The following is a 14,140-nucleotide window of genomic DNA, read 5'->3' on the forward strand; positions in this document are numbered from 1 at the left end:
ATCAGATTGGAGGTTTTTGGTGTTTACCCTGTGAATGCTGCTGAGAATCCTCAAGTCTCACTAATGACTTGTAACCAACAAGCAATTACCAGAGCAAAAACTGAGAAAGAACCAAACCAGAAAATCCCAAAATACATGTTCAGCCCTCAATGAAAGCCACCACCTTCCTACCTGGCCAGGTTTCTTCTAGAGCATGGCCAGGGGGGCTGGCAGGGTGGGACAGGGCTGCAGCAGCCCCAGGGCTCATCCATATCCTTCACACACACCAACATTGCACAAAAAACATTAAAAACTGTGCATTAAAGATGACAGCTGCTCTTTTCCCAACTTGCCTATTTCTGTACTGAAACCACTTGGGTTGGAGGTGATATAACCAGCCCGAGGTGCCAGAGCATCGTGTAAGAATCTGAATTACTTGGAATCCTTTTTGAGCTGAGGTGTCTATTCAGCCATGAAGTCAAACTTGCAGTGGTAATCCGTGCTAAGAGGAGAAACTGGAGAGAGAAGTCACTTCTCAGGCAGTAATTGAAAAGGCACAAAACCTTTTCTTCAAATATTCCACAAAGAATGTTACATTACTAAATCCAAGATACTTGGCAGTTTTATGTAGCTCTAAAATTAAGCTACACGCCAAAACTATTCATGTCCATACCCACTACCCTAAAATGTTGAGTCAAATTTCATTTCCTAAAGATGGTGGTCTAGAAAAGAATTGGACTGTGAAAGATGAAACATCCACAAACAAGAATTTTAAGAGCTTCAATTAGAGTTTCTTGAGAGGAAACAAAAATTAAGTGTGGATCTAGGTTCTAGGTTCAAATATGAATCTTGGATCATAAGTTTTGGAAAATTTGGACTCTGGGTTTTGCTGTATTTGTACATCAGAGCACAACCTCCATGTCTGACACACAAACATGGCTGTGTTGGAGAGAAAGTTAAATTTTAGTCTCTGCAAGTGCTAATGTCATCTTTCTGATATGGACCCAAACTTTACCAGTCACTGAACACATTATTTGATAATATTGGTATTATTTACATTTTCCAAACTATCAGGTTTGAAATGCAGTTTAATTCCTCTATTTCATGAGGAAATAGAAGGAAACTGAAGAAAGACTATTCTAGAGGTAGTAAATGGACTGAAATTTTACATTTTGTTTCTTTACATTGTCATGGGTAAAGAAAATGTTGTAGAGAGAGAAGTGTCCCGAAGGTTTTGTTTTGATTCTTATTAATTTTTCTTTTAGTTAATAAATTTCTCTTTATACTCTTTTAAAGTTTTGAGCCTGCTCTGCCTTTCTCCTAATCCCACCTCACAGCAGAAAATAAGCAAGTGCACTAGTGAATAACCAACAGGAACCCACCACACACCTGTAACTAAAATATCCTCTCCAGAACTCTCCCTCCTCTCAATGGAAGAATACCCCTCTGCAGAAAAGGAGCAGGACCAAATAAACCTAATTGTTTATCTCCTTTATTATCAAAGGAAAACCTCCTGATGCCTGTGCTGGGGGTCATTGTGTAGAACAGTGTGAATTGCCAGACAAGCAAGAGAATTTGCATTCTCAAGCAGATGATTTTCATCAAATATCTCACTCCACAGTTTCCCTTTGATCAAGCTGAAAAATGGTGCTAAACTGTTACAATAATCCACAGCTATCCAAACTGCTGTGGGCATATTTGAGGCATTGGTCAGCACAGCCCAGGTAAAAGCCACTGGTTTTAGTCACAAGGAAATCACAAGTGCCTTGGAAGCTGGAAAAAAAGGGTTGGGATTGGTGGTAAATACCTCCAAATAAATATGACAACTGATGTGTAAAACACACCAACCTACCAGGCAGAACAAGGAGCAGCAATAGGAGAGAGAAGGTTTGTGAGGAGAGAAAGAGAAATGGCAAAAGTAATGCAAATATTGGCCTGCATTGATATAAATGGAAGGGAAAACAATCCCTAACAGTGATGTATGAGTGCAGGTTTTTCTAACAATCCCACCAGTGCTGTCCTATAGCTCAGTGTCATGACAACATTTGGAGTCTAGAGATGACATGATTGGTACATATTTATTCTAAAACACACCACACTCATTATGCTACAGCTTGTGCACACTGTCCACATAATTGCCTCCAATGATTTCCCCCAGTGCAAAATGTTATTTGCTGTAGGTCCATAAAAGCAGCTGGATGCTGTCAGATAAGACTTTATTAGAAATAGACTATACTTTTGTGAATAAAAGGCAAAAATCTAGTGTTCACACACTGAGGTAATACATTAAAGGAGAAAGAGCATGGGAAACTAAGTTCAAACAGATTTAGGGGAAAAAATCAGAATTAAAGGAAAGCCTAAAACACTAAGCAGCAGCAAGGCTGAGTTCCAAACTACTTCATTGCATGAACATTTTACTTCTGAACATCTGGAGCAGAAAACTGAATATGTTCAAAAAAACCAAGGTTTCTCTTCAGGGCAAACAAACAGTGGGAAAAAAATGTAGGCAGTATGTAAATATACAGTGGAGGAATATACAGTGAAGGAATGTGCAAGAAACAACAGAATATTTTCCTACTCCCAAGAAACTGGAAGAGAGCTCACCCATGATGACAGGGTTTTCCGAAGGAAAAACTGGGAAATAGAAGTTTCTTGCATCATCATTCCTCTAAGAAGCACTGAGTGATCTTTTCAGCTCTTTTCTAGATGGAAGCCTTCCCTGCCAAGGTAATCCCTGCTCCCAAGGGTGGCACAAACCAAACACAGGGATGTCTCCTATCATTCCCAGCTCTAAATGTGAAGGAGATAATGGTTTTCACATGTCTTGTCTAAATATACATTGAAACAGAAACTCAGAATGAGCACTGAAAGGAGTGAGCCTGTGTCTCCTGTCCACCCTGCAATAAAACTTTGCTGGGGATCCTCTCTGCTGAGTGTACAGTGAAATTTGACCCAGAAAGGGCAACATTTCCCCTGTGTGCCTGTATGCTTACATAGAGGTATGCTTATTTTTGCACAGTGCTATTTAATACCTGCTACAAGGAAAGGATTCCCCCTTTAAGACTATTTTAAGACCTCTAAGAGAATTTAAAGAAATTTATGAGAAGACTACATTCAGCCACAAGAGAGTGGTTTAAGCAGACACCTGACAGCTCTTTTTCTTAAACCATGCTGCACAAAAGCACTGCAGTTTAATAAAAAGCACTGCAAGCAATGTGCCTGGCAGATGAGTACATCAGCAATGGAAGGTTATAAATGTCAGACTGGTGCATTCATAAAAACTGAATGCACCGAGATGCTCCTGTGCATTCTGTCCCTGCTCTGGCAGGGAGCTGTGGGACACAGGGACAGGAGTCCTGCATGTCCCTGTCACCTCCTTGGCACCTGAGACTCTGGGTTTGGGCAGCTGAACGAGGTAAATCTCATCCACCCTGTGCCCAGGAAGATTTTGGGTTCCCTCTGCCAGGTTCCAGCTGTCCTCAAGATGAGACAACAGGCTGGGTCCCACTGGAGATGCTGCTTAACACAGCAACAATGGAAATTCTCAAACACAGACCAATAAAAATGTGTAACTTCACACTGGTAACCTGCATGATACAGCAGGTTATGGGCAATATCTCTGTCTCAACCTGGAAGCAGAAGAAAGGCAAGCAAGATTGATTATTTTTTATTTACTTACTTCATTCTTGTCACAGTTTCCACAAACACATGAAATTTCATGCCTCAGTACCTGCAACCCATCTTTTGGTTTAGAAACAAATAAGGAGCTCAGTTTATGTTAGTGGAGAGGAGAATGAGATCAGGATTGAATTTTGAGACAGCTGGGACAGATTCAAAGGTTATATTTGCAGAATATGAAATATTCAGAGCCAGGCAGTCCATGGCTGTCTGTGTTCTGCTGACACATTTCTGGATGGAAAGCAGAAAGCTGAACTAGAGCTTTGCACAGCCAAGAGGCTCCTGCTGAAGAAGACAGTCACGTAAACTCCTATGAACTCAGACTGCTCACTTCCAGGCTATTGCCTCATTTGCCAAAAAATGGTTAAGAAATTTAGCAGTTTTTAAGAATGTGAGATTAATTTTACTCTTTTTGTGAAAGCCATGTCATCAGGGTATCAGATAGTATCAGCAGAACTTAATATGCAAAATTTAAACATAAAAATTCCTCAGTGTGGCAGTGGAAATCAAAGTAACATCTGTGATACCTTACTGCTGGCAAGTTACATTTGAACGCAATGAAACCTGAACAAAAGCAGAGCAGAGATGACCTTGCAGACTTCTTAACACTGATGGCAATATATAAAGGAATCCAGGCCAGGAATTGCCTTTCAATGCAATTCAATTCACCATTAACCATGCCCTGGTCAACAGTGCTGCAAGGATGCATTCATTATTGCAAAGTTTCCATGTTGAGTTACCCCAGGCACTTCCAAGACCCTCATTCACCCACAAAGCCTTGTATTTGTCCACAGCACTGGTAAAAACAGTGTGAACCCCATTCTCCCCCCAGGAAGGGAGTAAAAAATAATAGTTGGTACTACTAGAAAATAGCAGAACCAGATTTTAGTTCATTATAAAATTCATCAAACATACCAACCAACTCAACCAATTATTTTCACATAGAAATGTTGATGAGATTGTAACAAGTTTCAGTAATGACTCACCTGGGATAGATTTGAATAAGGGCCTAAAGGGGAAAAGCTCAGTATTTCTACTGCCAACTGCTTAAGCCAAGCAGTTCCACCAGGATATTTTCTTTCCATGGAAAGAAAATCCTCTATAAATTCCTACTGAAGCGTGGATGAAAAGACAACTAGAAAGATGGTTCTAGACTAGGATGAATTTACTTTGCAATATAATCTAATTATCTGTTATTTTAGCCATTTCATGAGGTTTGGAGAAAAGAATTCCTTGTTTCCACCACCAGCTTCCTTTTTTCCCTTTTTTTTAATCTCCTCAGAGGATAATTAGCTCACAGCTGCATAACTCAGGAACATATTTTCATCATCCCTTCAAACTGCCTGTTGTGAGCTTGGGCTCTCACAGAAGCACTACAGGATTATTTGATACTAATAAATGCATTTGTTCCTACACCCAGAATTAATGGCTACAAGGACAGATAAACTCTGTTCCCATTACAAAGCGATTTATTCAGTCAAGGGACAAATAAGAATAAGAATAATGGTCAGAACATATGGGAAGCACCAGAGCACAGATGAAAAAGTCAAAGGCAAACCCCCCAGGGACCCACAAAGGCTCTCTGGGATGCAGTTTGATGAACTTGTCGAGAGAGGGGGGAGGTAAAGGGTAACTTACAGCTCAGTCACATCCTTGGGAATCCCCTTGGGCAGCATGCGCAGCCCCTTGTTGCTGCAGCGAACCACCGAGTCCACACAGGTACACTGGGCAGGACAAGGAGGGGACAGCAGGCAGCTGCTCTCATCATTACCTGCGCAGGGACAGAGGCAGGGCGTGAGGAAATCAGCACTGCAGCCCAGGGCACCCACTGTGAACACAACTGGTGACAAGGACCAGGCAGGGGCAGCCTGAATCCAGGGTAACCATCACAGCATTTTACACGAGAGCTCTTTGGATCACCCGGCCCTCATGCAAGCTCTGCAGGCAACATGAACAGCTCATTAACTGAATAGAAATATTTTAAAACATTATTTAATATATTTAATTTTTTTTCCTAAGGAGAAGCTGCTTCATAATTCTAAATTGCTGCTTCTGCAAATTTTATAGTGCAGTCCAATGCACAAATCCCAAATCCTCTCCCCACCAGCTGAAATGGAGAGCTTAAACAGCACATGGCCTTACATTCATCTAGAGAGATGATATTTACTATCTATTCTCTTTTTGGAAGACTTTTTAAAAATTCAGCTTTTAGATGTTTATTTTTTACTTTTCATCACTACCAAAGATATTTATTTTTTACTTCCCATTTTACACTAGATCCAGTGCTTTGGATCACCTTGCCCTCATGCAAGTTCTCTAGGCAACATGAACAGCTCATAAACTGAATAAAAATATTTTAAAATATTATTTAATATATTTTAAATATTTCTTTTCCTAAGGAGAATCTACTTTGTAATTCTGCAAATTATAGTGCAATCCAATGTATGAATCCCAAATCTTCCCCCACCAGCTGATATGGAGAGCTTGACCAGCACATTGCCCTTAAGTTCATCTAGAGAGATGACATCCCCTATCTGCTCTCCTTTTGGAAGACTTTTTTAAAATTCAGATTTTAGATGTTTATTTTTACTTTTCAAAGTCAGCCTGGCACTTTGTTTATGATCTGAATTGTAAAGCCTCATTGTTTTCAACAACGATAACCAGGCAAACAACAAACTGAGGCAGCACAATTCCAACTGCTGGCAATCCATCTGTGCACACTTGAAAATATCAACTTTCTTCAAAAATGGTTTCAAAGGTCCATAAACAGCAGATTAAATCTTGTAATTGAAGAACAATAGGGTTTCTGCAGTAGAAAGCAGCGCTTTGAAGCTCAGAACATTAAAGCATGGATTTTCCCCAAAAGCAACAGGCTTTGCAAAACATAAGGCACATGGCTGCTGCAGTATCACATGGATGTGAAAGGAAACACTTATGGCACATTCTGGGGATGACAGGGAGGGGAAGCACAAAACTGCGTGTGAGCACGGGCAGCCCGAGCTGAGACCCAGGGCTCCCAGCCTGCTCCTTCCTCCTAAATGATGCAAGGACTAATCGAGACAGATCTGCTTCTTCCTTCTCTCTGCTGGAAGCACCCATGAGCATTGAGATTAAAGAAAAAGACTGGAAGTCCTGGTAGAAGATAACAGAATTACTCCTGAATGTATGGGTAGGAATCATTTGCATTCAGAGGGCTGGGGAGGCACCACCAGACTACAGAAGAATTGGGAAGATTTCTTTTCTTTTCTTCCCTACTGAGTTTAATGACTGGAAACAAAATTCAAAGTCCTTCATAAACCTGCAGAAAGAGCATGTTTTTTCAGCATATTTAATTTTCCCCTGTGTTCTGTGTTTCACACCCTGCCACCACCTACTTTCCATTTGCCTCAACTCCAAGTTACTGCCTGACAGAGTAAGCTCCCAACTGTGGAATGACATTTCGTGCACCAGGATTCTTCTTTTCTCCCAAGTGGGGAATGTCAGTCTGTGGACCAGGATTCTGGTTGGTTTTGGGGCTTTTTTTCTCTCAAATTAAAAGTGAATTATTCTTTTATGACTAAACTTGGGTCTCTTGAGCTCTGAGCTCAAGAACCTGGGCCTGTTGCCAGATTGCTTGACTAGGACAGGAATTAATTTTTACTCTAAGTAGGGAACTTGTATCACTCTCATTGTCTCTTTAGAGGTATGACTAACTGCACCTCCAGCCTCTCTAGTCTCAACAAGCTGCAAGTCAAGTTAGCAGGGCATTCATCAAACAATGTTCTCCTTACTAGTTTCTTGACCAGAAGACAACAACTACCTGGAGAATGAAAGAAATCTCAGAGAATTTTCTTTTAAACTCACATAGACCCATCAAAGCATGAAGCATTTCAAATAATGGCTAAGGTTCTTTTTTATTTCCCTGTATTCACCTTTTACTGGTGACCTTGAACATTATCCAAATCTAAGAGACTTTCCAAGCAAGCCAAGAGTCCCACTGGTTTCAGAGTGTTAACTAAGAGTAAGGAAGGCCCAGAATTGCACCAGGATTAGACAAAGCAGGGCATTTATCTACAATAAATTTAATGTATTGTATTAATAAATTAATTCTTATATTTAGGTGTAGATAGCAGAAATTCAGAAACTGGAAATCAAGAATAAAAATATATCATTGATAGAGAACAGTGATTTTCAGCTCTAGGTAGCTGCTTCTTCCACCACCAAACCAAAATGTTTACTGTGCAGCATGGCTTGGTAGGGAGGAGCTTTCTCAACATTACCACAAGTGCCAAATCAAACTGGAATTTCTTACCATCACAGGTGAAGTCCTGGACATCTACATCTTGGATTGGAATATCCTTCAAGAAAAAGGGTTTCAAGCAGCGTGGATTTCCACTGACAATTCTCTTCTTCCTCAGCCACTTCCCCAGCCAGGCCAAATGGCAGTTACAATTAAAGGAATTAGCCAGCAAATTACTGAAAGTGAACAAAACATGATTCCATTACACATGAACATACAGAAATACTGAAATAACCACAGAAAGATGAGGGGCTCCAAGTCCAGGCTCTTTCCTGTGTTCCTGTGAGATCCCTACTCCATCCTGCAGATGCAGGTTTTATGTAGGGCTGGAATTATAATTAAAATATATATAATTATGCATATATAAATATATGTTTATAAACCAAACTGCTTAAAATTATTATTTAAACATACTTACACCACTACCAGGGCTGGATTTATTGTGGAATTCAACCCAAGCTACAGCTCACACCCAAATCTAAACTCAACTCACAAACTGCACCCATGATCTTCACCATGACCATGTACCTGCCCCAGCACTCCCATTCCCTCTGTCCCCCACAAACCAGAGCCAGGAGGGAGCCACTGGCAAGCTGAATTTGGGGTTCCTATTGAAACAGCAAGGATAGTGCTGTACATGTACATATATAGATATGTAGATATATATAGCAGCACTGTCATCTTGAGCCACTCATGAAGATTTCTCAGGTCTGGGTACCTTTAGTGAAAAGCATCTATTCTGCTGCCCTGTGAACTTTGTGGGGTCTGCTTCAAATCTTGCTGCAGCTCCTGAAGTATCTTCCATCCAGAGCTGCGGGCCAGGCATGGTGCTGTGGTGTGCAGCCCCCAAAGCCATCCTCTGATTGTGCCTCCATGAGAGGGATGGAGCCTGAACAGAGCCTGGCTTAGCAGCTCCTTCCTAACTAAAGTGCAGCTGAAGGGAAGAGGCTGAGCTCCCTGGTAAAAAGGAGAGCTGTCTATGCCATGTACAGAGAGGGGGAATCAACAAACTCAGTCACAAAGAAGAATGAGCTGTCAGGGCCTGTGCATGCAAAATGAAGTCTCTAAACTCATATTGATAGAATATTCACATCATGTTGAGTGAGCCCAAGAGTTAGTATTTTGGTAGTACAGAAAGAAATATGATCAGAAATATGATCAGAAATATGAAATTTCTTTAAATCGTAGCATATCTTTTAAGACAAGAAATCTGAAGGTAAGGAACAGGCACTTCAATTGCAGGTGTAGCAGCTGAAGTAGCTTTTAAGTCTTCACTTGCAAGATGCTTTCACAAACCTAAATATGCAGTCAAAATCACATTAGGACTTCAGCCAAACAATTCCTTCAGAAAACAATAGTACTAAAGACAAAAACATGTGGCACAATTGAGGTGGGGCAGTTAGAAAGCAAACCCAAAGCAGCTCCTACATTCTGTAGGTTCTAGGCCAAAATCACAGAGCCACAATGTGATTTACAGCTGCTCTGAGCACTGCAGCACAGCCTACTTCAATCACTGCTCTGCCCTGGAGCTCTGGGGTTAATCCCACGTGGATTTAACACAGGCTTATGGACATTGTGGAGAAAGGAGAGCTGGGGAGAGCAGAAAACTCAGCATAATGCTATAAAAACACTCCACCTGCTTCACACTTAAGACTCAAACGCTGCAGAAAGGTGAGAAACCCAACAGGTTACACAAGAGCTTTCATACAGAAGGTGCAAAAAAGCACTGAAAGCAATACTCTAATTCTAACTGCTTTCCTCCTGAATTGTTTTCCATTCTCTTTAATCCATAATGGGACCACATGCAGGATGCTTTGTATATTTTCCGCCCTGATAGACTCTGGCATGAGCAGAGTGCCTGAACCAAATGTCTGAACCTCTGAGCAAGGCCGTGCTTCAAAGGCCATTTGTTCCACTGGTGGGAGAGAGTGAGATCATGTTCACAGAGCTGCTCCCATCACACAAAGCCTCAGAACTGAGTAATCTACCACTGGGAACAAACAGCAGGTGTGCATAATCAGGTTTCTGGAAAAGCAGCAGCTCTGAGGGTAAAGGACATGTTGTACATCTAGAGAGCATCTTACCAAGACTTACCAAAAACTTTCACAAACATTCCATCTACAAAATGCTCTGTATCAAGAAATAGTAATTATCCCTGTCTAGAGAGGAGAGATTGTTTTGACTTAATGTAACTATCCACAAAGCCTCCTTTTCTTCTTGGCAGGTTAAGGTATGAGGTAAAATTTTTGGACTCTTTTAGTTTAGAAGTTGGATTATGCTTTTTCTTGGGAATTAAGAAAGAAATAGGTTGTTTCAGATAAAATTAACAAATAAACAAGTCTCCCATTTAGAAATTCAAATCACTCCAGGCAAAAAAAGAAGAAATTTATCTTGTCAGTAATTCCATGTGATCTGCCACTTTAGCAACTTATATATTTTATCCTTTTCCAAATGCAGAGCAGGGATTTTTAGCTTTAATGCAGTCTGAAGTTCATACATGTCCCCACATACACACATGTCCCTCTTTCCATGGCAAGGCTGTGATGCAACCTTTGATAGAAATGCAAGATGAAGTCCCTCCTTAAACTATCACATGGATAAAGAGATTTCCTACTTGACTCGAAATGGAATTGAAAGTCTGGAAAGGCTAATTGTATGTCAAAGCTTTACTGAGGAAACTGACTATTCAAGTGGAGTTCTCCAATCAGAAACAGTAATGTTGGGCAGAAAAACTGATGTGAAAACTCATCAGTAATAATCAGAGTTCCTACACATACAATAGTGATTTACCCACTCAGACAGAAACACAGCAATCAAACTTTTAGCAGAGATTTTGTACTAACATTAAATTCAGAAGTGTTTACTCAAGGACGTGGACATATTTTAAAAATCAAGGGGAAATAGAAGTCTTGAGAAATGAAATATGTATATCCTACTACAAGTGCCTCTTCAAAATTACAAAGAAGCCATAGAATATTAACTATTTAAATGGATTCTAGTGACCTGTTAGAAAAACATGCTGGAAAACATCTGGATGGTTTTGAAATTAGATTGAAAATATATTCTGGAATTCAGGTTAAGTTTATACAAGAATAGTTTTATGTCATTCTGGCATTATGCAGTCATGCAGTTATTTTAATATAATTCAAGGAAAAGCAGTTCTGCTTGCAAATATCTCCCTTGACTGTGTAAGGACTAAAAGACATGACTGAATTTTCTCTGTGAAGAACTGCAAGGGCACTTCAAATTAAGATACTACAGTGCCGAGTTTGACCAACAACAAAATAAAAATTGCAACTTTTTCTACCAAATAGATGTTCTTCCTCTGTTGAAAATCATTAGATAGGGTATTACTTTTAAAGTTGACCATGTTTTTCTAGAATATCAATGAGACTGACTCACAAAGAGTAAGAACAAAAGGAACAATGTTCTTTAGGGCTGCAAATACGCCAATATAAAAATGGAAATGGAACATTGCATGAATTTTTGTTTCCCATTGATAGATGTGAAAGTAAGGCATTACAGTACCCCATTAGCTCCCAAAGTGTGGGCTGAACAGGGAAAACAGTCACACCATCTAACTTCAGTGGTGTTTGTCATCCAATAAATCCACCTACAGCAGAGAACTGCCATGAAATGAACAAAGCTGAATTCTGCATTTGTATGGCAAAAATCACCATGGCCTCAACTCAGGCTCTAAAGAAGTCAAAACCACACCTTTTCTGCCTGTAGACCAAACACAGAATGCAAATGTGTCAAAGAACAAACTCTTCCACCAAGACACAGCTAAGAACCAACAGGATTATAAATCAGTGCCTAAGCCATGCATTGCAATTAGCACGAGCTTGAATTGCTCTTGCTAGAAAGTGCAACAATCTTTCTCCACAGAAAAGAAAATGGGCTGTTCTCTAACAAAATATGACAAGAAAAATTCCATGAAAGCAAGGTAGGGGCTGCACAGACTGATTCAGAGAGCAGGGGAGCAGCAGGCACTGCCTGCAGCACAGTGACAACAGCTTTCAGCACGTGCCTCTTGCTTTGACCAGAGACTTGAAAACAGTCAATAAAAATAATCTGCTTGTGTTTCTCTCTTTGTCCATCAATTCTGAGGAGATTCTTGGGACTGCACAATGTAAAAGGAAAGAAAATTCTGTGTTCCTTATGCTGCACAGAACTAATGCCAAAATGATAACTGATTTGTTGGTGAAAAGTTGCCACAGCAAAGGGAAAGTGTCAGTGACAAAACAGCAGAGATTCAACACATCTTTCTCTGCCCAAACATGATGAAGAATGTTTTCCAGTCCTGAAATGCAATAGGATTGTGAGTTTATTTTGACTGGACAATTAGGCTGTACTTTCAAGACAGACAATTTCCATTAACAGCAACACCAGGGTCCCCTCTCACAGTTGGAAACAAAAGGCAGACTTTCTTTCCATATTTATCAGTCTGTACTTTATTAAAATGGACACACTAAAAAAGCATTTTAAAGTATTTAAGAAGCATGGGAAATATTTCAAAGAATGACTGAAGAGTGTAAGAGAATTAAAATAAAGCTTAGTTTGGGATTTTCACATTCACATTCAGTAAGATTTGACTATTTTATCTTCTTCAGATGCTCTGAAAATCTAAGAATTAGCTAGTAGACTTCTGATGTTTAACTACTTTAACTGAAATCCAAGAAAGCTGTTCTTACAAAATCAGACTCTTCTGACACTAAAGCAGCTTCAGGGAGCTGAGTGTGTGATAAGCTACACTCTTTGAATCTGCAGAAATTGTTTTACATGACCTTCTCCTGCACGTTGCACTGGGCTGTGACACAGCAAAACACAGTCATTCTGTCTGAGACTGCGACCTGCAAGTTGCTGAAACTATTCAATTAAAAAAAAAAAAAAATAAAATCACACCTTGTATCCTCCAAACCTGTGATTTCAGTAGGATGGAGTTTTCTTTCCCTAGATGATGTTTTCCATATAAACTGAAACATGGTCTTTTTTAAAAGGAAAGCATGAAGAACATCACCATGCCATGTTCGTCCCATAATAAAATCACTTACATTGTGGACAGAGAGACCAGGGTGCTGAAGGCCCCAGGGGTGATGGTGCTGATGTGGTTGTCATACAGAGACAGGAGCCTCACTGAGCTCAGGCCAGCAAAGGTGTCGTTGTTGATGCAGCTGATGGAGTTGCTCCTCAGCATCCTACAAGGATTAAAACAGGGAATTAGGAACCACTGGCTAATAATTCAGGATGGGAAGTGCTTCACCGAAGAGATGCTTTGGAAATCATTCTGGTTTTACTGATTGCTGAATTAGAGCACAGCTAGAGGAGGGTTAGATTCATATAAACATGGTCTTGTGAATTTAAAATGCATTCTTCCACTCAGCATTAGAGGCTGATGGGAGCTGCACATCTGAAAGCAATATGCAATTAAAATTATTACTAGTGACAAACCTGAAATAAAAACCTAAAGGCTCAATTTAATAAATATCTGAGAGTAGGCTGAGATGTATTTCAGACATCGTTTGAGACTGCCAGAAGTGTGTGACAATAACAATACTGGCTGCATTACTTCTGCTCATGTCCTGGATGGTTTTTTGTATTCCACAATGCAAAAGCATAGAAGAAAACAGAATCCTCATCAAAAATCAAGGAATATTGTAGGAAAGATTTCCAGACCTGGCACAAGCTCTGGAATGTCATTATCATCATCAATTTTGAAGACAAAACCCAGTAATCATTCTATAAAATGGTCTTTGCTTGGTGCTTGTAGCAGATGAATCAGTGCTGTGTTTTGGAAGGTCCATCTCTCTGAGTTGTTATGGTAACAATGAACTCGACAATAAAGCCTAATTAATCTGAAAGACTGGAGTATCTTGTTTCACTCCATTGCAGAAAAGGCTCATGTGTATTTGTTACACTGCATGCCAATCAATATCTGGGTCTGTAAACATCACTGCACTGCTGTGATATTCCTACTTAGGTGAAAAATCATTCAGTAATTAAAGCACACTACCAAAGACCCACAACATGCATGCAGCTCCTGCTGCTGCTGCAGTGAATTGATCCCCAAACTGAGGAGGGTGAACCCCTGGGTATCCAACTCCTGGGTATCCAGTGAACAATGGAAATTCAGACTCCCTCCGAAGTTTGAATTTACATCTCACATTGGTATCTGCTAGCTGGGCACTGAAATGCCACCTCAAT

At 40.2% G+C, this 14,140-nt stretch overlaps 1 protein-coding gene across 1 annotated transcript in view; it reads right to left on the bottom strand.

Annotated features, from left to right (window-relative positions):
* The window catches only part of SLIT3 (slit guidance ligand 3), a 495,630-nt gene that overhangs the window by 93,963 nt on the left and 387,527 nt on the right, over nucleotides 1-14,140 (bottom strand). Inside the window, exons 18-20 of the mRNA XM_058034755.1 lie at nucleotides 12,991-13,134; nucleotides 7,949-8,112; nucleotides 5,296-5,428 (exon numbers count right to left, since the gene is read on the bottom strand). Of these exons, the coding sequence (XP_057890738.1) occupies nucleotides 5,296-5,428; nucleotides 7,949-8,112; nucleotides 12,991-13,134 (441 nt within the window). The remainder of the gene's footprint in view (nucleotides 1-5,295; nucleotides 5,429-7,948; nucleotides 8,113-12,990; nucleotides 13,135-14,140) is intronic.

Source organism: Melospiza georgiana, chromosome 15 (assembly GCF_028018845.1).
Source record: "Melospiza georgiana isolate bMelGeo1 chromosome 15, bMelGeo1.pri, whole genome shotgun sequence".
NCBI lineage: Eukaryota > Metazoa > Chordata > Aves > Passeriformes > Passerellidae > Melospiza > Melospiza georgiana.